The sequence below is a fragment of the Mytilus californianus genome, unplaced genomic scaffold (genome assembly GCF_021869535.1).
Source record: "Mytilus californianus isolate M0D057914Y unplaced genomic scaffold, xbMytCali1.0.p SCAF_6, whole genome shotgun sequence".
Taxonomy (NCBI): domain Eukaryota; kingdom Metazoa; phylum Mollusca; class Bivalvia; order Mytilida; family Mytilidae; genus Mytilus; species Mytilus californianus.
Window position 1 is genome coordinate 79,629,513 of NW_026262712.1, and position 27,062 is coordinate 79,656,574.

Here is a 27,062-nt window from a genome sequence, read left to right on the forward strand (position 1 = left end):
TATGAACACATATTTACAGACATCTCATATCAGACATCTGAACAATACGGCCATCCAAGCAAATAGAATCTGGTGCTCTGAAATATTTCCCCAAAACATTGAAGTATGTATCAACAAGAGATAACATGTTTTCTATAGGACCGTACCTGTATGACCTAATGTCCATGTCAATAGAAACTTTTGACATTTCCGATATCTTTAAAGCTTACAAGGAAGATTGTCAACCCGAAACATGCAACATGAACTTTGTATGTACCTGGCACAGAGAGGCTCAATTTAATGAAAATCAGAATATACAGGTAAAAGAATTGTTTTATAAAAGTAGACAATATCTCCAAGAGGACAATGCTGTTACCATCATACCTATACCCTATAGACTAAAAGCATTGTGTTTTCGATCTAGTGACTCAAAATATAAGATAGCGACAGTAATTTTATCCAATAATAAACTAGAACATGTGAGCAACAATATTTTGTCACACTTGATTGGTCCTTTAAAAAATAAAAAGAATTTGAAATACTTAAACCTATCTCAAATGTGTCCTCCAACATTTCGACATTCTTCTTTAGTCCTGTTTTCAACATATTAGAGGAGCTACTGTTGTGAAATAATTTGTTAGGTCTTGTGTTACCGTCCGATACCCACGGACAAATATTCGAAAATTTGATCAATTTAAAAAAAAACTTGATTTATCTGAAAACTGGATTTCTATTTTGCCTAATCTGATTTTCTAATCTCAGAGAAAACTTGAAATGTTAGATCTAAGTTCTAATATTTTTTTTTAAATCGATTTCAAATTATCACATTTGACACATCTGTCATTCCTTAATTTAAGAAATAACATTATTACATTTATCGATAGCCATTCGATTCTAGAGATAAATTTTATAGCTGATATGAGTAAAAATCGTTCTATGAACGTGTTAGAAAACAGACTGGTTTGCACATGTAGCTCTGAGAGTTTTATAAAATTGATTGGAAGTACAAGTGTGCAACTTGATAATAAAAATCATACCTTTTGTCAATTTTATCAACTAGAGAACGTACCCTCATGACAATTATCCCAGAAATTTTCAAAAGTTTAGAAAAAGATTGTATATCATATGAAGTTCTTATTTTTGGACAAGTTGTAACAATTCTTTTATTTTTCATTTTTCTCATCCTGGGTATTAGCTACCGATTTTGATGGAAGCTATGATCTTTTACTATACGGTGAAAATTCGATCTTAAAGTAAGATACCCCAAACTGACGAAAATGAAAACGAATATCTGTATGACGCCTTTGTGTATTATGCAGATAAAGATCGATCATTTGTTCATACACAGTTACATCAAACACTGGAAAAAGAAAATAGTATTCGGCTGTGCTTACACAAGAAAAACTTTTTACCTGGAAATGATATAGCTACTACCATTTTTTCCGCTATTCACAATAGTCTTAAAACTGTTGTCATTATGACTTTCCATTTTCTGAAGTCTTACTGGTGTATGTTCGAATTTAATATGGCGAGAATGGAGAGCATTTACGAACGCAATAACGAAAATGTACTTTCCTTGTTTTCTTTGAGCAAATATCTGCTTGTGATTTTCCTTTGCATATTTTAGAAGTCCTTCAATCCCAATCGTACATAGAATTCCAAACGACGTGCAGGGTTACGTAGTATTTTGGCTGCAGCTTGTTAAAACACTGAAATAACATTGAAACTAAACATTTTAATATACAAGATTATTTCAAAGGTGAACGCAGTTGTTAATACATACATTGTTAATGTCGATCAAATTTGAAGAAAAAATATGTATATCAGGTTTAATTAACACACGGCTTTTAAAAGAGAGAAAGACAAAGATACATCCACACTCTAATAGATCTTTAAAATAAGAAATGGCTATGCGAATTCATCGCTTACCTGACATATATGCGCTTAATAGCTGACACTGAGTAGGAGTAACGTTAACAGCAACAGTTAATTAAAAATAGAAATTAGAAATGTTTCGATAAAAAAATTAAACAAAAACATACATTTGATTAAATTTGTTTGTGTTGAAACAGAAAGGTTCAAACCTTTGAACAACGAATTACTCATAGTAATCCTGATACCAGAATTTATGTTCAACAAGACGATTTTTCATTACCTATTGTCAATTTTACTTTCCTTGAGGATGATGTTCGGTTGGGTCCTTCTAATGGATTGTAAATGTCTCAACTTTTTGCAGTGCTGTCTTAGATTTCAATAAATTTAATATTTTTATTATTCATAAACTTTTAGAGCACGGATAAATAATCCGTATATTAATCATAACTTTATATTTCCATCACAAATTTAGATATTTACTAGTGAAGTAGGATTTTTAGCTGCAGGAACATTTTAACTAGTGGGATTTATTTACATCCTCATTTAACGGTTATATTATTAATAAAGCTAACAAGTGTAGGAATTAATGTCATTTTATTATATGCAAATTTCCAACTATTCTGTTGTTTTTCAAAAACTGTGTCTTATATTTCGGGTGAGAAATTTTGAAGCAATACTAAATGCTTAAATGTACAGAATTTAACATTGAAAGGATAGGAGCTTTGAATTAGTGGTTTCAATCCTTTAATGAAATGCATGTGAAATTCAAATTTAAGAAATCATACCCATTTGAATAACAATTAGTCACATTTGTTGTTAGTAATCATGTTACATTTTTATTTATGTTACAATTATATTTGTTTCATATTACAGCCCTCAAATTGCTACAGCATGGTATTTCAGCCTTCTTTTTGTCATTTAGCATGCATACATATTATGTACCATTAAATGATTGTAAAATAAGAAATATTGTGTTTTGTGAATTTCAGGACTTGTAAATATTTTGAGAAAGTCCCCGTACTTTTGCGGGATCGACCTCACTTTAGACCAAATGTCTGTCAGTTTTGGGCTATGAAAGTCAAACTTTCTTATACACTTTCGACTTAAGTCAAATTGATTCATAGAATTTGCTTTTTTCCCATTGAAGGTTATTTATTTTGCTTTAAACCTGTCGATCTTCGTTTCTTTTGTAAATAGCATGTATCGCAACCCGTCATTACTTCAGAGAACAGAATCAACTAGCACACACTCTTGTTTACTAAACAGTTATCCAAATTCTTATGATCTAATACGATATATATGGGTTAAGTTAATTCCATATTGCGTGAGAACGAAGTGCTAGTGACCTTATACGATATATATGGGGTCAGTAAATTCTATATGGAATTTACTGACCTCATATGTATCGTATCAGGTCACTAGCACACTGTGTAACGAATTTATATTACCGACTATCTTAACATGTGTTATTTATTAGTGGCCTATCAAAGTGATCAAGTCATAAATATTAAGAACCTACTTCCATTGGTCTATACAAAACAATGCACCAATAACAACTTGTTAGCTTTAAATGTGTTTAGAATTTATTTCAATCGTTCATTATCAATTTGTTCGTCTGTTGAAACCTTTCAGATTATTTCTCAACACCGTGTTGTTTTTACAAAGGGACGTAACACCACTACTAATCGTGTATTGAAAAAAAACCACGCCTACTAACCCCAAATTGAAACATACAAGTTCTCAACGCGGTTGTTTTTAACCAATCATATTCCTAGAAATGTATAGGAGGTAAGATAAAGTTGTATTCATATTTTTATAGTGAATTAGTAGATCTAATATAGTCAATTATATACTAGTACTAGGTATATTGAGAGTGAACACAATACTCTGTCAATAATAGAGTTACGAACTTGAATCAGTATTCCCTTCCTTGCATACATTTGATTTAAACAAATCTTGCGAGAAAATATAGATTGCTTTTACGGTCAAGTTTTCTGGTACCTTGTGTCACTTCAGTTCGTTTTGATTTTGAAATGTAGTCTTGTGTCAGAGTTATTAAGTACCTCATTGGTTGGAAGGTTGCTGACCACCTTTTTTACCATCTAGCTCTTGCGCTAGACTATAAATGTATATCGTAATTACAGAATTGTGTGCTTTTCCTGTACTGATTTGTATCTGTTGTACATGTCATTCCATATATCGAGATTAAAAATTGGGATGGATTAAATTGCATAAAATAAACTAGATTAACGTCGCCTTGTATGCATGTGCCTGTCCAAATTAAGAAACATCGTAAGTAGTTGTTGTATTTCTAAAAGATATGTATGTCATTTGGAGCATTTAGTGTCGGTGGCAGATTTTAAAGTTTGATAGTTTCTGTTTATTTTCTTTGCAAATATTAAAGACTCGTGACGATTTAAAGCTTCATACACTGTAAAGACACCTTTCTATTGTTGAAGACTGTGTTATATTCTCACTATATGCGTTTAAATTATTTGTGTAATGGGGTTGCTGTCTCATTCACGTATACCGTACATCTTCATTTATGCACAATTCCACTTCATCACATTTTCAAAGACTGATATCAAATATGTTCATTTCTCACATCTGTGCGACCTACAGTCCTAATATTTTGTTGCAAATATGCATTTAGGGAAGTAAAACAGTCCATCCCCTCACTACCAAACAAAAAAATAAGAGAGTATACATCAACATATTTTTTACACTTCATTTATTCATATCTAGTTTTAAATCATCAAATGTCTGTAACACAAAGCGAGTAACATAAAGTGTTGTAACTGAATATAATTTTACTGCCATACAAGTGTTTTGACTATTTCCTTCGTTGAGTCACTGTTTCATTGACATCTATCAACGATCTATATAGCACGCGATTATACCCATACCGCATAATAATCTGATAGTAGACTTGGCATTACATAATGAGAAACAACCCAAAGGAGAAAACAATTGCCTGATACTTTATGACTGTCCTTTCCTGTGTAAAATGAAAAAGACAAGTGTCTGTTCTAGGTTAAATTATTAGGATGTAAGAAATACATTTAAATTAGGAAAACATACACTTTACGATGCAGCATGACTAAGTGCCTTTAGATATTATAATGAAAATTAAGACGAGTATCGCAACACCGTACATCGTTTGTTTTTTTTTCAACTTCAGAGGTATGGCCAGTTTTCACTGATATTCAGAAACTCCAGGGATTAAAGATAAAAAAAACAATCCTATAAATCCTAGTGGAATTTTATATCCAAAATGCCAAAAATATACCTCAAATAATGATAATATTTTTGCGAGATCAACTTATGCCACTTGCATATATATATGTGACTTCATTCTGTACGCTCTCGACCAAAAGTTTTGACACGCAAAACAACTATTGTTTGGGAGATTTTAAGAATAAAAAGAAACAAGTATTTTTGTTTAACTTCACTTTTTGCTTTTTACCTAGATAGCAGTGTCTAGATATGCATTATATATCTCCCGGTTGGTATGCGATACTAGAGTCTTGGTTTCCTATCATGATTTCAGATGTCCCATAATTTTGCTTGACAGTGTGAGCAACTGAGTTTGTATTTGAAAATGTATCTTAAAGGAACACAAATATCATTAAAAAAGAGGGACGAAAGATACCAGAGGGACAGTCAAACTCATAGATCGAAAACAAACTGACAACGCCATGGCCAAAAATAAAAAGACAAACAGACAAATAATAGTACAGATGACACAACATAATAAACTAAAGACTAAGCAACACGAACCCTACCAAAAACTTGGGGTGATCTCAGGTGCTCCGGAAGGGTAAGCAGATCCTGCTCCACATGCGGCATCCGTCGTGTTGCTTATGTTATTACAAATCCGGTAAAAAGTCTAATTCGGTAGGTCACATTCGTGAAAAGGGAAGGGTATTGTAGTTACGACATAAGGAACATATCCGATATCATCTGTGAAACGGTTATTCTATAACGGTCAACCAACTCGTGATGGCGTCCGTAAAATTTACGAAGGGATGATTTCAACTTCACCATTTGGAACTCTTGGTTTAATAGCTTCCTTGTGAGCATCAACATTTCATCCAAATATACTAATGGAGGAAAGGGAAGAGAGGCAATACATTCTTCCACAAAATTATCTGATTGTAATAGATAGCTCACACGACAGTGATTCCATGCCGATATGAAAAATATCTACTTCTGGTTTGCCCCCATAAGAAGCAAAGAAAAATCTGCTGGTACTTTAGAAAAAGATTTCCGTAAACATTGCAGAAGTTTGGAAATTCAAAAGAAACTAAGGTTACAAATCCCTCAGACCTTAGATGGATTTGTGTATTTTTAAGTCTTTTTTAGGTTTATATAGCTCTTTAACTGTTTTGTCTCTTATATATCCTTAGCTTTCAAATACTCGGCTTTGAGCGAAAATTATTGAGTGTTGTTTTAATTTTTTTCATTACAATTATCCCAAAACTAAGATTTTTTATCACATTGTAATTCTTGTGTTTTTCTAATGTTGTCTCATGCTCATCAACCCAAAATGCATACATATAATGCATATAACAAAATCTAAATATGGAAACCTATCCACATTTAGGTACTAATGGGTGGTAGAGGGGAAAATATCAAAGACCACATCAACCCAAACAGTCAATATTCATTGCCTGACCAAATATAGCCCTTAAATCCACCACTTGGATGTTGAAAGAATGAGGATGTATCACATCTACTTCCGCCAAACATATTAACCAATGAGGATTTACCCATTTCCTCAGTGATTGATATCATCTTGCATCCAGTTCAAGTTAAGTTATGGGCATAGAAAACTCTGTTGTCCATACAGCATATTTGCAGGCCAATCTCAAATAACACCATTAACAAGGCTTCTCCTTAAGGAAAAGTATTCCCAAAACTCAAAACAAAAATACCTTCAACACTTTTATTAAATATTATTCCTTTATTTCTTTACAATGCTGCTAACCATAGCTTGTAAGATACGTGCACACAATTATCGATAATTTTTTAATTCAAATTAATCTTCCAATTCAATAAAATCTCATGAATTTGACCACATACAAACTTATCAGGGTAGAGTAAAGGCAATGCATTCGTATCAAAATGAACTTAATTTGAATCACATCTTTAGCATGTGGAAAGTTGTTGTAAGCAAAGGGGTTTCACTTCCAAGTGTCAACCATGCTCTATAACTCAATATGGAATAGTCATTACATAATGATATTTCGATATTACATGATATGGTTTCGTATTGACTTGATATATTTTTGTCATTACTTAATATGGTTCTGTCATTACTCGATATGTTTTCACCATTATTTGATGTGGTTGTGTCATTAGGCAATGTGGTTTTAACATTAATTGTTGTGTATGTTACATAACGTAATGTAGTTGTTTCATTACATGATGTGGTTTTGTTATTTCGTAATAATGATTTGTCAATTCTTTATATGGCGTTATTATTACGTACTGATGTTTCAAAATTTGACGATTTTACACTACATAATGTGTTTGTTTCAGTATTTGATTTTCATGTCATTCTTTGTTGTGGTTATCCCATTACTACTACGAGGTAAAACCACATGACCATTTTGGAAAAAATATGTTCTATTTTTAGACCGATTTCCATATGTCGTTTGTGTAATGCGCTTTGGATGAGTACCGCTATTCATTAAGTTAAAGTTCAAATTAAAGTTCAAGTTGTTGTTCATAGTTTTTTGGTATGAAGAAGGGGAACGACAGACAAAATTAAGAAAAAAAGTACTAAAACATTTACAGTAATTCGGACATCAGGGGGATATCCCAAAACCACTTGCCGGTTTTTCCTTAGTTTTCAAATGAAAGCAGTATTATAATAAATTCGTAAATGATTCCAAGGAACACTGCTTTATCTTGGTCCTGAAGAATAACTCCTATACAAGTTTTATAACAATTCATTGAGGTTTACAAATTTATCATGTCAAAACAGTTTAATTCGATAATATTCAATGCCAAAAAAAACCTTACATAGAAATAAAAAAAAATGTGGTATGATTGCCAACGTAGAAGTTAACATATATGTGTGACTGTATGGTCTTTAAGAATGAGCAAAATTCATACCACATAGTGAGTTTAAAAAGGTCTCGAAATGAAAAATATAAAAACAGTTCAAACTAGAAACCTAACAACCTAAATGATGAAGACGCCGACGATACTACCGACGACGGCATATAGGTTTGTTGTATCTCACTGTCGAATGTAAACTACCAAAAAAAAAACCAAATCACTGGGTTTGTACTTTCAAAGCACCCAAGATCACGCTGATGGATTTATGTTACCCAGTCATACTGATCTATTTAGTTGAGCCAATAAAAACTGTCTTTACATTTTCTTCTTATGCTGTTCTATGATACATTGGGTTAGGATAGGTATTAGCGCTTACATACATGTTAAACTCCGCCGCGTGCACTTTCTTTAAATGCCTGTCCCAAGTCAGGAACCTGTAGTTCAATGGTTGTCGTTGTTTCATGTGTGTCATGTTTGTATTTTTACGCACGTCAAAATTTTGACGAGACGTATTATGGTATACAAATGTCGTCTGTCCGTCTGTCTGTCTGTCTGTCCAGCGTAAACATGTCGCACCGTAACTTGAGAACGACTTATCCAAATTTCATGAAACTTAACATAGTGATTTCTAATGATGGTCAAACGATCTGTATACCTTTTGGTGAAAATAAGATTAAAACGTTTTGAGTTACGGGACGTAGTAACTAAAACAGGTGTGTGTATTTTTTTCACATGTCGCGTGGTATCCCAAAAACAATTGTGATTATTGCTTTAAACTTTACACACTTCTTAGTTATATTAATCTTAAGATCTGTATACTTTTTGGTGATGATTCAAAATTTTATTTTTGAGTTATTGAGTATTTTGTAAAAAAAAAGGGGGAGGGGTTTTTCACATGTCGCGTCATATCTCAAAAACGATTTATGATTATTGCTTAAAATTTTATACACTTCTTAGTTATATTAATCTAAAGATCTGTATACTTTTTGGTTTTGATTCCAAATGTTATTTTAGAGATATTGATATTTTGTTTTATTTTTTAACTTGAAGGGGGGTTTTCACATGTCGCGCCGTATCTCAAAAACGATTTATGATTATTGCTTAAAATTTTACACACTTCTTAGTTATATTAATCTTAAGATCTGTATACTTTTTGTTTTTGATTCAAAATTTTATTTTAGAGGTATTGATTTTTTTTTAAAAAGGGGGAGGAGGGGGAGGGGGGGGTTCGCATGTCGCGCCGTATGTCAGAAACTATTTATGATTATTGAAAAAAAAATCACACACAAGACGACGGGCGTATCATGCGCTCATGGGGCAGCTGTTTATTCGTAGATTGTTTAGCTATAAACTAGACCATTAGTTTTCTCGTTTGAATTGTTTGACATTTTCATGTGGTGGTCTTTTGTAGCCGACTATACGGTGTGTTGAAGACTGTACGGTTGCCTATGATTGTTTGCATCCACTGCATTTAAACTATGGTGGATAATTTTCTCAAATGCTGTAAAATTGTTTATCTTTTGTACGCATACCTACCCTGAACACTCTTTTCGGAAAACTCCAAGCAAAAGCCCTTGATCCACGATAAAAAAAATAGAACTCATATTAGATAACTTGAATTTCAACTCTTAATCTTAATCTAAATGAGACTCAAATAAGGATTTACCTCGAACTCTACGCCAAAAGGTGGCTCAAATTTAAAGTTGAAGTGCAATTTTAATTCGGAACTCTATCTTTAAATGTGACTCAAACTCGAAGTTAAACTGGAAATTTGGTATGTGGTTGAGAGTTGTCTCATTGGCAATCATACCACATTTCTTTACTTCTATATAAGGTTTTTTTAATGCATTAAATATTACCGAATTAAACAGTTTTGACATGATAAATTTGTAAACCTCCATGAATTGTTATAAAACTTGTATAGGAGTTATTCTTCAAGATCAAGATAAAAGCATCTACAGAAAAACATGTTTTCCTCCGTTAAGTGTACCGGTTAATGTACAGTCAGTCAACATTTAATTTACGCTTTTACACTGACAGCAGAATTATCCAGCGAGACATAGGGTTAATAAGAATCTTTACTTTATTTATTAATTTACAGCTTCCATTTGAGAACTAAGGAAAAAACGGCAGGACCAAATGGTTTGGGATATGTCCGAATTACTATTAATTTTTTAGTACTTTTTTTCTTATTTTTGTCTGTCGTTCCTTTTTTTCATACAAAATAACTCTGAACAACAACTTTAACTTTAATTTGAACTTTAACTTAATGAATAGCGGTACTCATCCTAAGTGCATTACACAAACGACATATGGAAATCGGTCTAAAAATAGAACATATTTTTTCCAAAATGGTCATGTGGTTTTACCTCGTAGTAGTAATGGGATAACTACATCAAAGAATGACATGACCACATCAAATACTGAAACAAACACATCATGTAGTGTAAAATCGTCAAATTTTGAAACATCATTACGAAATGTTAAAGCCCTATAAAGAATTGGCAAATCATCATCACGAATAAACAAAACCACATCATGTAATGAAACAACTACATTACGTCAAGTCACATACACATCAAGTAATGTTAAAACCGCATTGCCTAATGACACAACCACATTAAATAATGGTGAAACCACATCGAGTAATGGTGAAACAACATCGAGTAATGGCAAAACCATATTAAGTAATGACAAAACTATATCAAGTCAATACGAAACCATATCATGTAATATCGGATATAATTAAGTAATGACTTTTCCATATTGAGTCATATCAAAACATCATTATGTAATGTCAAAATCATATTATGTAAAGACAAAGTATCATCAAGTAATAACAGAACAACATAACGTAATATCAGAGTTCCATATGAGACAGCTGTGGCGTTCCATAATTAGGTATATCCAACTTCAACTAATGTCTATTGACATGTCTTGCTAACTCCTCAAAAACATCTGCCTTCTCATGGTTCACTCTTCTGGAACACTTAGCAAGTTCTTTTAAATTAAGTAATATCAGAGATTCATATGGGTCATGTTGTATGCATAGCGTTTTCACCTTTTCTTTCAATTATTTCACTTACTCAATATTAGTAGTCTTTTCTAAAAAGGTATTGGATGTTCAAGGCTGTCACTATCAGCTGACCTTTTTTTGTTATTATTATTATCAGCTGTACTACAGGTGGCAGAACTCGTACTAGGAGGCTACAAAATAACCACATAAATATCAATGCATATACATGCATGTATAAACCATATTACATACATCATATGCAATCATAGTAAAATATACAATCAACCATTTTAAAACTACTAAACTAATTACTAACAGTAACTATATCAATAAACCATTTATTCAATCACATGTATACATTGATTACACTACACAATTCAGTTATTTGATTATTATTTCCATGGAACACATTGTACCTTAAATACATGTACAAAAAGAAGTTTTGACTGGATCAACCTAGGTCCAATTTGACTAGTTTGTGCATAATAAACTCCTTAATGACAATGTAACATAAATCAAATAGAGTCCAATATAAGTATTAAGTCTTAAACAACTTTTCGAAATTTCATTGTTTGACCTTGAACCTTATTATGAAATCGATAGGCTTCAATACTTTTAGAATTCAAAGAAACTAAAGTACAATTGAGACCCATCAAACCTTTAAAACGTCTACATTGAACTAACAGACAGACAGACAATATATATTCATTGAAATCAGAAAAAAATTAAAACCAAATACCATGCATGTTAGCATATGATCTTGATTAAGAACGGTTAGGGTTATATCCATATTTACTCCAAATCAGGTTTTATTTATATTTCATCAGGTTGGGGACAACCCATCAAATGGGGAGCTATTCCCCAAGTGAGTAACAATACCTAATTTGAGTAATCATTTGGTAGTGCTAAAAAACAAAATTTTCTTAACTCAGTCTTTTTACTTAAAATGGCACATATTCATGAAAACTACAGAAAATTTTCCAGTAGATGAATACCCCTATCTTGATTTACTGAGAAGTTACAAGCCTATGAAAACTTCGAAAAATTGACTATTTTCAAGGCTACAAACTTTTTAAAAACCCATAATAAAAATATAGTTTTTTGTTGTGCTATTTTAAGTAAAAAGGCCAATTTTAAGAAAATTTAGTTTTTAGCACTATCAAATGATTACTCAAATGAGGGATTGTTACTCATTTGGGGAATAGTTCCCCATTTTTGGGTTGTCCCCAACCTGTTCATGAAATTAAAACATTACTTAAACTTGTACTAACAAGATTCTAATCAGAAATATCCTGTCCATTAGATTGATCGAACTCATTGTCATGAATTATCATGCAATGTCAAGAGCATCTTGCGTCTCCTTCCTTAATCTGCTTGTCAGCTAATTCCAAAATTTCTGCTAGAGTTTCAACCGTCAATTCCCTTACACTCTTCACAATATCCTCCATGTTCATTTCATTGCTTTTCAAGTCTTTTTGTACCCTCGCATATTCCTTTGGCGATTTTGGTTGTCCCGATTTTATTTTTTTTAATCAATTGTATCCGTTTCATACATTTTAGTGAATGTCGTTTCTTCAAAACTGTAGGTAACAACATCTGAAAACAAAAACATTCGATTAAATTCTATATATACAATCAAACAGACCGCTGAACGCGGACCTCGACGAAGACACCTTTTAATTCAATACACATCACTTCTCCGGCCAACAAAATGTAATTCCACACTAAATTCTTTCACTTTCTTAATCTTAGTAGTCTTTTCTAACAAAGTCTTGAGAAAAGCATTTTCTGCATTAGTATCTACGATATTAAGGTTCATCATAACCTTTTGGATAATATGGCCGTATTTACAACACAAATTTTACTCTGAGTACAGACAAACCTGTGCACCTGGAAAAGTTTTAAGGCATGACAGGAACTAGATAATTTAATTTTAAATGCATTTTTATGTTTCAGAAAATTATAAAGTTTTCTGGATTTTGCTATTATTTTTTTTTTCATTCCTGCAGAAGGTGCCAAAATAAACTAAGTTGGGAAAAAGGTTTGAGAAGCTCCCCTCATATAATACATGTTGTGAGTAGTATTGATTGAAATGGACAATAGAAGGACAATACACATCTGCAAACTGTGTAACGGAGTGTACCGTATCAAATGAAACTCATGTGTTTGTTTATTTTGCTCTTCTCTGCAGACTGGAAAAAAATGCACATCAAAATCCAGGTAAGTTTTTAATTTTCTGAAACATAGACTACATATAACTTTTATATATCTAGGTCCTGCCATGCCTTAAAACTTTCCTAGGTATATCAGTTGTCTGTACTCATAGTAGATTTTGTGATGTAAACACGGCCATATTTTTCAATTCCTAATGATGAACCTTAATAATAAATAAAAATCCATTACACATTAGATACAAGAGAACTATATTACCCATATAAACAATTTATTATTCTTCTTTAAAATGCATGTCTCCAAGGCAAGTCAAAATTTCTGACAATTTTTTTTGCCACAAAGGCAATTGTAAAAAATTACCACCTAGGTCTATTAAGAAGCCACCAAGGTCTTAAAGCCACCGAGGCTAGTATTTTCCATTTAATGTTGCCGCCAAGGCAAATGTAAGTTAAAGTTATAGAATATAATTACTTTGCCGACAACACGTGGAGCACGACCGTCCCACAGCTTGGATGTTGAAAGAATGAGGACGTATCACATGTACTTCCGCCAAACATATCAACCAATGAGGTTATGGCGGGATTACACATGACTGTTTAAATAGCCGATTACAATCCAATAATTAAATATTAATACGAACAAATATGCAAATTGTACATCCTCCAATTGAAGGGTCGTATGTTTAGTTATATTTTTTCTATTTATTTATATGTTGAGATGCAGAGAATAGATTGTACCAATGTTGTTGTTTGTTTGTTTTTCTTTTTTCTTTTTTCGAAGTAATGTATTTAACAAAATATTACAGATGTTCTATAGACAATAAATGTACATTCCAAGACATGTTCTGCAAACATTTCATAAGATGTGTCTTGTGTGAAAGTAATTTTGTATGTTTTTAGAATTTGGACGAGTTGAATAAACAACGATGAAAACTATATTTTTGTATATAACGAAATGGTGGGTAATACATAGACCGACGTTGAATATGTTAAATACGTTTGCTATAATGCAAATATTCACATGCATGCAAGATTGATACATACACTGTTTGTTTTCTGAAATTAGAATCATGGATTTAGTCTGCTATCCACTATTTATCTATGATACCCTCCTCCCCCACATACTCATACACAAAAATACAAACACACTCACAAAATAAACGGTAGATTTTAAAATTTAAATACTTTATTGTCATTAATGTCATTAATCTATAAAACATTAAAGTAGATTGTTTTGTGTATTCTACAACTACGGCACATACAAATGATTTGTTTCAGATAAATCATACTCATCTTAGTGAATATTAAATGTTTAAGTTACGCCTCAATTGAACCAAGCCATGTAACTTTGAGATCATAGTCGAAGACTTTGTGATTTCGCTGTGTGTTCAAATGACAATTTAATGCTTTCAAGCGCTTTCAATCAATCAATCAACAATTTGCTGCTGTGTAAAATTTGGTATATTGTCATTTGATATATTATTTATTCGTATATCTTTAATGACTTTTGATTATGTGTAACATTCTACTACATTGTATGCAATTTGTGTAGTGCTTTATGTGCATAATATGCCAATAATGCTATGAAATCATAAAAAAAACATGTTTTACCTAGACTTACCTGGGTTAATAAAAAAATTTATTAATGAAGTGTTGTTACACTATAACCTATCAATAGCCCATTGCTTACGCAATAATTCTATTACCTCCGACATGAATTTATTAATACCAGTAAAATTCAAAATGTTGGAATAGTCAGAATAAGCCATTTACCTGTATATTAATTAGATCAAAATTACTTATACAACAACTTAACTTACAACAACATTTACTTTTCTCTGTAGAAAATAGAGAAGGAATGTGTATTTATAAAATGCAGCAATAGCAGGCAGACATCATTATCAAAAATGTAAATAGCTGTAAATTTAAAGGAATTTCAATACAATCATAAGGTATTTGATATTTCTCTTTCCGTTATTTATTGACGTTAAATTAATGACAAGGAAATAACGAAGTAAAAGTTTAAGTATTGCATCACAATCTTAATATCACTTGTAGTGACAACACTTATTTCATATTTTCAAAGAGTGGACATTTGAATACACATGTGATTTAAATGACAGCATTTAATTTGGAGATTGAAGTAACTTTCTGATAACTCTATACGATATCCCCGTCACTTTTTCTTCACCAAAGTCAACGTTGAGAAATCTAGTTAATACTTTATATATTGCATCGCCATGATACGGTCGTTATATGTACTATTTCGTACATTCGGATCACTTTGTAAGTCAGAATCAACAATTAAAATGCATACAGGATTTAAATCATGCGAGTTCTATCATATATGTGAGTGTAAAAGAGACCAAGGATCATCGCTTTACATTGCAGATTGTTCAGGACTAAATATAACAGAAATATGGAGGTTTCCGAATATAATTTCAAAACTATCGCTACGAATGAATAGATTGGAGGTGATTAAAGATAGTATCTTTTTTAAAAACAGACTTCTGAGAACATTGAATCTTTCATTCAATAGAATCAAAACAATTTCATCATCTTCTTTCATCGGGTTAGAAAAGTTGAAAGAACTCGACCTTCAACAAAACAATTTGAGTAAGATTAGTTTTACACACCAATGGTGTGCCAGGTTACAAAACTTGGTCTATTTAAATTTGAAAGGAAATTTTTATGATGAATATCAACCAGACATATCATTTTTAGTGCAATTGGAAATTTTGAAAATGGATTTTGTGTATGAAAAAACAACAATACTGAATAAAAAGTTCAGTAATCTCAAACGGCTAAAGAGTCTGGATTTTTCTGGGTTAACAGGACATTGTTCAGTGCCATTTTTAACACCACATACATTCAAAAATGTACCACACGTTCGAAATTTAAGTTTGGCTATGTGCAAAATAAAATCCTTGCAGAGAGGAACTTTTGATATGATGAAAAATATTACCTTCCTTGATTTATCAGGAAATACATGCCTAAAATTTCAGGTGTTAGAAAACGTAACAGCAGACCTTCAGTTTTCCGCAATCAAAATTTTAAAAGTCAACAAAATCCATAAAGTCTTCGACATGAATACATATTTGCAGACTACTCATATACGGCATCTCAGTAACACATCAATCCAAGAAGTTCATATGGACAGTAACCGTCTTCAGCAAGTAGAACTGGGTGCTTTGAAATTTTTACCCAGGACATTGATCTATTTGTCAGTAAAAGACAATATGTTTTCCATAGTACCATACCTGTTTGACTTACTTACGTTGTCATTAGAAACTGTAGATGCATCCGGCATGTTTTCATTTCACACGGAAGATCGACATCCTGAAAAATGCAACTTAGATCTTGTGTGTACTTGGCACACTGATGTAAGATATAATGACTTTCATGATTCTAAATTTAAACAATTGTTGTTTAAACAGGGTGAATTTGGTGGAACGCTCATACCCATACCTTACAAATTTAAGAAATTAATTTTCAGGTCTAGTGGATATAAATATAACATAACGGAAGTAGACTTATCAAATAATGAATTAGAAATGGTTGACCTGAGCAACAATATTTTGACACGTTGGATTGGCCCCTTTAACAATGCAAGGAATTTGACATACTTAGATCTTTCTTCAAATATGTGCTCGAATATTTTGACATTCTTCTTCAGTCCAGACTTCATCATGTTGAAAGAGCTGTCATTGAGTAATAATTTACTAGGACTGGCTTTACCATATGATATCCACGGAAACACATTCCAACACTTGTTTAATGTAATGAAACTTGATTTATCTCAAAACAGAATATCAAAATTACCTAAACTGATTTTTAAGTCTCAAAGCAAAATGGAAATTCTGGATCTGAGTGACAATTTTATCGAAAATATTGACTTTCAATTATCACATTTGATAAAGCTGTCATACCTAAATTTAAGAAATAATTTTATAACATTTATCGATAGTCATACTATTGTCGAGATTAATTGTTTAGATGACAAGAGGAACAACCTGTCTATAAACATGTTGGAGAACAAACTGGTATGCACATGTAATTCCAAACGTTTTATAGATTGGGTGGGAAGTACAAGTGTTCATATTGTTCATAAAAATCATTATTAATGTCAATTATCAACAGGAAAACGTGTCCTCATGAAAAATATTCCTGACCTCTACAAAAAATTGGAGAAAGATTGTACATCTTATGAAGTTCTTACTTATGGACTAGTTGTAACAATTTTATTTTTTTTAATTGTTCTTATCATGGGTGTTTGTTACCGATTTCGATGGAAGCTAAGGTATTTGTATTATATGGTCAAAATAAGATCTCGAAGTAAGATACAACAAATCGACGAAAATAAAAATGAATATATGTATGACGCCTTTGTGTCTTATGCAGATGACGATCGATCATTTGTTCATACACAGTTACTTCAAACACTGGAAAAAGAAAATGGTATTCGCCTATGCTTACACAAGAGAAACTTTTTGCCCGGAAATGATATAACGACTAACATTACTTCCGCTATTCACAATAGTCGAAAAACTATTGTCACTATGACTTACCATTACCTAAAGTCTTACTGGTGTATGTTCGAGTTTAATATGGCGAGAATGTAGAGCATTTACGAACGCAATAACGAAAATGTACTTTTCCTTGTGGTCTTTGAGCAAATATCTCCTCGTGATTTTCCTTTGCATATTTTAGAAGTCGTTCAATCCCAATCGTACATAGAATTCCCAAACGATGAGCAAGGTGACGTAGTATTTTGGGAGCAGCTTGTTACTGCATTGGAATAACATTGTAGCGAAACATTTTAAAATATTTGATTTGTGTAAAAGAGTGAAAAAGCCTAAGATCCATCCACTTTCTGATAAATCATTTTATTTATCGGAGGGAAACAGGTACAGAAAGTTATCTCTCATCTACAATCCACGCATAGAATAGCGCGAACAGAGTAGTAGTACTGTTTGTCATTGACAGCAACATTTAATCAAATTTTGAAAATTATTTGTAAATGATAAATAAAAACAAATCATTTGATTTGATTTGTTGTAGTTATGAATTGTGAGTCTGTGACCATCGTGATTAACCCTATTAATTCTATTTGCCAATTATAAGACAATCTTAAATGCAAAAGATTAATTTCATATATGCTACTATCAGTTTGTTCGTAAGCTTCAAAATATCTGCAGACTTAGTTCTTAAAAATATTTTATTATATTTCATGTTTAATCACTACAAACAAACGAAACAATAGTGCTGTTCGATATCAAAAGAGAGGTTTGTTAAACTAAACGCCATTGATCATCTAGCTTGTATGAATGTTTAATTAAACGTGTTGGCCTTCCTATTGTTTGTGTCAAATATATTACTTTCTTATGATACGACATACATTGTGAATTGTCAAGTGTGAATTTTATAACGGAATTTTATTCAAATAGGAATGACTTTTATGAATTAGATGTAAGCTTCTCATATCTGAGTGGTGTTAGCCCCGAAGATATGAGACGATTACATCTAATTTACATAGAAGTATAAATAAATATTTTATTGTTCTTAAAAGAGCAATTAGTTTTGATAAAACAGGAAAAGTGTCATTATCTTAAATTTTCCAGATGCAGTAACACTTTAAGAAGATGTTATGTAGTTATGATTTGGAATGCGATCTTAATTGTCTCTTTTTTGCTGTCATCAAATTGATACCTAATCACTGCTTTTGTTATGTTTGTAAAGCAATATGAATCGCTGTACTATCTTGTCTTTTTCCTGGTTTATAGCCAAAATGTTAACTTTTTGATGGTAAATGATAACACTTCTATGTAAGTATTTGATACATCTATGAGCGCATTAGTCCGAAGTGGTGTATCTTATTTACACCAAGATATTATTGTCATTGCAGAATTATAGTTTTCAATAATTAAGGAGGGGTCTTGCAGCGATTTGACCATGTGTTGTTGATAAGCATGATATATGCAGGATATCCAAATTCATTTAACGACATTATATAACGTGTTGTTTTTCATTTTTTGGTGTAAATGAAAATGCAAGCAATAATTGTTAAATGTTTGAAATCGTATATATGCTCTTTTAACTATTTGCTGAACAGTGCAAACATCTGTAAATAACATCCAGAGGAAATGGTTTGTAAATTATCAGTAGAATCCTAATCTTTATGAAATAGAACCATTTCCTTTTCAATTTTTCATGACAACCATGGATTGTTTGTGCTGTAAATATGCACAAGGTAATTAAATAAGTAGGGAAGTATACAGGTATTTCATAGGAAAAACATATTTTGCTAATACTACCCCCATAAAAAATGCATATCCCACTCACCGATAAACTTTACGTCCTGCTCAGTTAGTAGCAGTGATAACTATGGAGAAAGATAAATAAAGAAAAGGATAATTGGACGATTTCACCTTTAAAAAGTTTAATCTTGATATTGTGAAACTTCGTAATATCTATATCAATAGTCTCCATACATGTACTTTAAATCTACAAAAGTGTTATTTTTATGTTTCAACAATCAATACTGATAAGATTGACAGAAAAATAATCAAAATTAATTACAATATTTTGACAGCCAAATATATCACTCATCTCATTAAACATCTGCATTTTTCCCCATTTATTGGGGAAGTTTGTATGTCTAATATATATGTACGAGTAAATACGTTAACATGGGGCACACAAACCATTGTTTGTGTATTGCAGTTATTTTCAAAATAAAGTGAAAGAAAAGTTAACTGACACGCGTCACCAGCTGATTTTATCGATTAAATATGATGCAAAATGTACAATAACAGACTTTCTAATACGAAGTAAAACTGAATTGCGAAATAAGAATAAATCGATTTGATCGTATGTCACTCGAAATCAGTGCCCTATTAAGTCGAATAAAACACAGCCCCAACCGGACGCTTTCCCTTACGTGTACCATGTTTTTAAATATATTTTGTAGCAAAATTTATATTTTGGTTTAGTACTTAATTTACCGAGGGACATTAGCTACACGAAGCTTAACCGAAACTTTCAGTTATTAAATTTGATAAATGATCTATTAAATATATTCATTGTATATACGAATATTTAATCTTGCTTACAAAACTACAAAACAGACGATCAAGAAACCAACGGCCCAACTTTCCGTTCGAAGTGATGTTGTACACATTTACAATCTTCAGTATCGGATATGGCCTCCGTTGTTCCATTTGACAGCTTCTGCCCTTGATTGCATTAATTGACAAAGGCTTTTGACTGTTCGCGAGCTTTGTTTTGCCATTTCAATTGTAATGCGACATCAAGTTCATCAGGTGTAGCAGGCACAATCTGCCAAAGTCATTCCACATGTGTTCAATGGGATTAAAGTTTGTTGAAAATGCTGGCAATTCAAGTATGTTCACTCAGTTAACATTCAGAAAACTAGGTACACGGTACACTGTTTTAGTATTTATTGCTCTGCCATACACTGTTGTTATATTTATTGCTCTGCCATGGCGTCAATTAATTTGGTTTGTGGTTGACGTCACTGATGAGAATAGATTCTGCAAATGCCGTAGACGGTTTTTATTTTGTTGGCGTGGCGTGGTACAAAAATGTAACTTGCAGTTGGCCTTGCATTAGGGTTTTTTTTCGCAGTTCCTGTTAATATGCAGCGTTGAAATTAACGACTTATTGTGAAGTTGATAACATTAAAACGTCTATAGCAACAACACATTGACTCCAACCTGACTGTAATATTTCAATAGCGTGATTGGGATTTTCATCGTTGAGTAGCTGCGTTGGGAATCCACAAACGTTTATTTGATTTAAAAAAGGTCACGAATGCAACACATGCTCCCTTCACTTCACTTTACAAGACTTGCTCAGGTTAGTAAATTATTAAGTTTTACTCTCCAGGAGGATGTACGCCTGGTATAAATAACCAAAAAAATCCTTTTTATATTATTGTTGAAATAAAAAACCAAGAAAAGGTGTTTCATATCTAAAGTCAATCAGTATATTAATGACAAGATATCTTTTTGGTAGTTTCTGATGTTTCGTTCTAAATGTAAGTTTGATGCCTTATTGCCAATACAAAATTCAAATTTGTAAACACATTTATCAGACAAACTTATGTCTTATGAACATCTGAAGGATGTGATTTGGTAGATTTAGTATGGTAATCCATTTTCAAATTCAAGTGACCAAAACAGTAGCCTTATCATACCTTCTTCTTTGCTTTAACCAATTGTCGTGAAATTGTAACAAACCATTAGGATTGATTTCGATATCGGCGATTTCATTTTTTTTATTCTAGAGTTATGACACTTAATTCATTGACAATTTTAAATTGTAAAACGCGTTCTACTACTCTCTTTGGTTTTTTTTTAGCAATGGTGTTGTCATTTATGAGTTTGGATGTCCCTTTGGTATCTTTCGACTCTCTTTTGTTGTGATACTTTTTCCTGAAATTTTATCACAGGGCTAGAATTGATCAAAATTAGCTCCCTTTTAATATTCACGATTTTCACATTTGTCATTTTTGAGAGTCGAGCGAATTTATCCATAAAAAAATCGACATATCACCCAATCACTCCAAGGTGCTTGTACTGATTTCTTCAAAACTTTAAATTGTCACAGAAAAGAGGCGAATGCTACAAAATACACATTTAAACTCAGATGTTGAAAACAACCTGACAACGTAATGGCACAAAACTGAATTCGATCAAAGGACAAAAAACAGTGTGAAATTAACTGCCAGATGTAAATAGATGTGTTCACATATTGTTCCATGGCTTGAATATGCTTTGACCGATTTATTTAAAGCTTTACACGATAGTTGAAATTGGTAAAGATGAATATTTTTTAATTTGAATTTCGTTTATTCATTAAAAGTTGACAATTACCGTCAGATTTAAGATAATTATTTTACCTATAATGCACTACAGTACTGTAGGTCCAGTATACTTGCAAATTACTAAAACTTTACACTTTTCTTATAATTGGTGAATGCATGATTGCTTTTTATTGTGAACTTTTTCGGGTTTGTCGTTTCAGCGTTTATTGACTTTTAACAGTTTTTTTTACACCAAAGTGTTAACTAACATCTGATATTCAACTACATATTTGTTGTGCAACAACTTCAACACGCAGAGGAAGATCGTAATATTCGTAAAGTAAGGATGAAAAGTATCAACTTTAAACACAAAAAAACACTTCTTACAAATACGTTTATTTACTTATTAAAATAATATTTTCTAGTATATACAATCACAATAAAGGGGAGTCAGATATCTTGTTTTTTTCTTCACCTAATTACTCAAAACACTTGCATGGTTGCATCTACACAAGAAAGACGTTCTAAAGAATTTAAAAAAGATGACACATATGAAAAGCAAGGGAAAATTTTACATGTAATATGAATAGCTGTGAATGTTATGGGACAATGTTACATATGTTTGAGATATATATCTTCTTAAGTGAAACAAATGACAAGGAAGTAAATAGGTAAATGTTTAAGTATTGTTTTCCAACACAAAGCGTCTTTTGAAATCATAAACTTAGAAAAACTTAAAGAGCGACAACGTTGGATATACACGTGTTAAAGAACAAAACATTTAGGACGTGAAGTTGTTATTTGTAAAATCCAATTGTTGTTATTACTGGTAATTCATCTACGTTTAGATGTTCTTCATTTTAAGAAGAAATAATAACGAATATCATTGAATAATTGAGCATGATGCTGTCGTTATATATACTATTTCTAGTATTCGGAATACCTTGTATGTCAGCTACAACAATTAAAAGTCATAAAGGCTTTACACCATGTGAATTCTATCATAGATGTCAGTGTAAAAAAGACAAGGAATCATCGCTTTATAATGCAGATTGTTCAGGGCTAAACATGACGCAAATACGGAGGTTTCCGAATATAATTGTGAAACTAACACTGCGAATGAATAGTTTGAACGAGGTAAAAGACGGTATATTTTTGGAAAACAGACTTCTGAGAACGTTGGATCTTTCCTTCAATAGAATAAACACACTTTCGCCATCATCTTTCATTGGATTAGAACAGTTGAAAGAACTCGACCTTCAACAAAATAGTCTCAGTAGGAAAAGTCTAATATACAATGTGTTGCCATTTTCAAAAGCTTGGTTTATTTGAATTTGAAAGGAAACTTTTATCAAGAATTTCAACCTAATATATCCTCCTTAGTGCGTTTGAAAACGTTGAAAATGGATTTTGCATATACGGAGACAACTGTTCTAGGTAAACAGTTCAGTAATCTGAAATGGTTGATGCGTCTAGATTTTTCTGGGTTTACAGGAAATTGTTCAATAATACATTTGACACCACAGACATTTCAGTATGTACTACAAATTCGTCATTTAAATTTATCTATGTGCAAAATAAAATCAGTGCAGAAAGGTACATTTGATAAAATGAAAAACATTACCTCCCTTGATTTATCAGCAAATACATGTTTAAAATTTCAAGTCTTAGAAAATGTTACGATCGATCTTCAGTTTTCAGCAGTTAAAATTCTAAAATTGAACAAAATCCATAAGGTTTTTGATATGAACACATATTTACAGACATCTCATATCAGATATCTGAACAACACGGCCATCCAAGAATTTCATTTGGACAGCAACCGTCTGCAGCAAAAAGAATCTGGTGCTCTGAAATATTTCCCCAAAACATTGAAATATGTAGCAACAAGAGATAACATGTTTTCCATAGGACCGTACCTGTATGACCTAATGTCCATGTCAATAGAAATTTTTGACATTTCCGATATGTTTAAAGCTCACAAGGAAGATCGTCACCCCGAAACATGCAACATGAACTTTGTATGTACCTGGCACAGAGAGGCTCAATTTAATGAAAATCAGAATATTCAGGTAAAAGAATTGTTGTTTAAAAGTGCACAATATCACCAAGAGGACAATGCTGTTACCATCATACCTATACCCTATAGACTAAAAACATTGCGTTTTCGATCTAGTGACGCAAAATATACGATAACGGCACTAACTTTATCCAATAATAAACTAGAACGTATTGATGCGAGCAACAATATTTTGTCTCACTTGATTGGGCCTTTAAAAAATACAAAGAATTTGAAATACTTAAACCTATCTTCAAATGTGTGCTCCAACATTTCGACATTCTTCTTTAGCCCCGACTTCAACATATTAGAGGACCTACTGTTGGGAAATAATTTGTTAGGTCTTGTGTTACCGTCCGATACCCACGGACAAATATTCCAAAATTTGATCAATTTAAAAAAACTTGATTTATCTGAAAACAGGATTTCTATTTTGCCTAATCAGATTTTCAAATCGCAGAGAAAGCTTGAAATGTTAGATCTTAGTTCTAACTTTTTAGAAAAAATCGATTTCAAATTATCACATTTGACTCATCTGTCATACCTAAATTTAAGAAATAACCTTATTACATTAATCGATAGTCATACGATTCTGGAGATTAATTTTATAGCTGATATGAGAAAAAATCTTTCTATGAACCTGTTAGAAAACAGACTGGTATGCACATGTAGCTCTGAGCGTTTTATCAAATGGATTGGAAGTACAAGTGTGAAACTTTTTAACAAAAATCATACCTTTTGTCAATTATCAACTGGAGAACGTATCCTCATGACAAACATCCAAGAAATTTACAAAAGTTTAAAAAAAGATTGTACATCCTATGAAGTACTTATTTCTGGACTAGTTGTAACAATTCTTTTATTTTTCATTGTTCTTATCCTGGGTATTAGCTACCGATTTCGATGGAAACTAAGATACTTTTACTATATGGTGAAAATTCGATCTCGAAGTAAGATACCGCAAATTGACGAAAATGAAAATGAATATATGTATGACACCTTTGTGTCTTATGCAGATGAAGATCGATCATTTGTTCATACACAGTTACTTCAGACACTGGAAAACAAAAATGGTATTCGTCTGTGCTTACACAAGAGAAACTTTTTACCCGGAAATGATATAGCGACTAACATTACTTCCGCCATTCACAATAGTCGTAAAACTATTGTCATTATGACTTACCATTATCTGAAGTCTTACTGGTGTATGTTCGAATTTAATATGGCGAGAATGGAGAGCATCTACGAACGCAATAACGAAAATGTACTTTTCCTTGTGTTTTTTGAGCAAATATCTGCTCGTGATTTTCCTTTGCATATTTTAGAAGTCGTTCAATCCCAATCGTACATAGAATTCCCAAACGACGAGCAAGGTGACGTAGTATTTTGGCGGCAGCTTGTTACTGCACTGAAATAATTTTTGAAAATAAGTGTTTACGAATATACGATTATGTCATAGGTGACTCTCTGATTTAATGAACAAAATTGAATAAAATATATATGAAGACAAGTATTTGTGTCCATAGTTTTATTGTTAATGTTTCGGAAATTTGAAAGAAAAACAAATATGCATGTATTTGGGTAAAAATAAAATATCAGATACACTCACACTCAAATAGATCTTTTACTTTTAAGAAAGAAATAATTACTGGAAGTTATCCCTAACCTTTCATCTATGCATAAAAAAGCTCAAACTTAGTATGAGGAAAGAAAATATTCGTTTTCAGTAACAGCAAAATTGAATAAAATTTAGAAACTAAATATTCTACATTAATAAAGACAATATCGACACGCTGAAATGTCTCGCCTTTTGTACTGACCATTGAATTTATTTTGAACGTCTAAGAGATAAAGGTACAGGTATCACATAATCTTAACATTTTTAAAAATCCATGACAATAAGGTCAAAGTCAGATAAATCAAGCCAGCCAGACATGTACCCCTCACAATTATTCCATACACCAAGTATAGTTGACCTATTGATTAAGATAATCAAAAAACAGTCAAAACCACAAAAACGTAACATTGGCCAATGAACCATAAAAATGAGATAAAAGTCAGATTATACTTGCCAGATAGAAATTTACACCGTACAATCATTCCATATACGAAATATAGTTGACCTACTGCATATAGTATTTGAAAAACAAACCAAAGCACAAAAAACTGAACATTGACCAACGAACCATGAAAATGAGGTCAAGGTAAAATGATACCTACCAGACAGACGGTTCACCTTACAATCATTTCATACACCAACTTTATTTGACCTATTGCATAAAGTACTCGAAAAACAGACCAAAACACAAAACTTAACATTGACCAATGAATCATGAAAATGAGGTCAAGGTCAGATGAAACCTGCCAGACTGACATTTCCTACGCCACATATAGCTGACCTTCTGCATTTGGTATCTGAGAAACGAACCTAATCACGTAACTTTATCCTCGATCAATGATCCATATAAAGAGGTCAATATCAGGTGTCTGACGGACATGTAGACGTTCCAGGGAACACACATATCAAACAAACTTATCCTCTACTCATAATAAGTGAGAAATCCATATGACAAAAAAAAATATTATTTTTTTTCAAGCAGTCGTTGAACCTTTAAAATGAGGTAAAGGACAATGGATACATGACAGACGGAAACTTCGTAACATAATGTATCTGCAAACAAGGTATGAAGAATCCAGATATTCAACTTTCTGAAATATAAAGCATTATAAAAATAGTTTACACAGCCGATGCCGCCGGAAAGTTATCGCTATGTCTCGCATACTCGGACTTTCGTCGCAGGCGAGACAAAATCCACTCATTTGTTTTAAAGTGCGAGCTATAACCATCGTGCTTACTTATATTGTCTCTGGTTGCTGACTATAAGGCTATCATAAATGCAATACTTCAATACGATATTAATAGTTTCTTCATACACTTTACATTAAATACAGATTGCGTTGACTTATTTCTTCTAGAAGTCTTCTGCTGTTGTCTGTTCTATGGTCGGGTTGTTGTCTCTTTGACACATTCCCTATTTCCATTCTCAATTTTATTGATTTATTATA

The 27,062-nt window shown here is 32.1% G+C and overlaps 1 protein-coding gene across 1 annotated transcript; it reads left to right on the forward strand.

Moving 5' to 3' along the window:
* Positions 1-25,588, forward strand: LOC127705283 (toll-like receptor 4). Its single transcript, XM_052209600.1, has 2 exons — positions 1-299; positions 24,010-25,588. The coding sequence occupies exons 1-2, from the start codon at positions 126-128 to the stop codon at positions 25,411-25,413; spliced, it is 1,578 nt and encodes a 525-aa protein (XP_052065560.1). The 5' UTR covers positions 1-125; the 3' UTR covers positions 25,414-25,588.
* The last annotated feature ends 1,474 nt before the right edge of the window (positions 25,589-27,062 follow it).

Excerpts from the sequence above, each read along its gene's own strand:
- LOC127705283 (XM_052209600.1), top strand. The coding sequence starts at position 126 with ATGTTTTCTATAGGACCGTACCTGTATGACCTAATGTCCATGTCAATA. Across the intron at positions 300-24,009 it reads ATGAAAATCAGAATATACAG|GTAAAAGAATTGTTGTTTAA; the intron begins GTAAAAGAATTG and ends CAGAATATTCAG.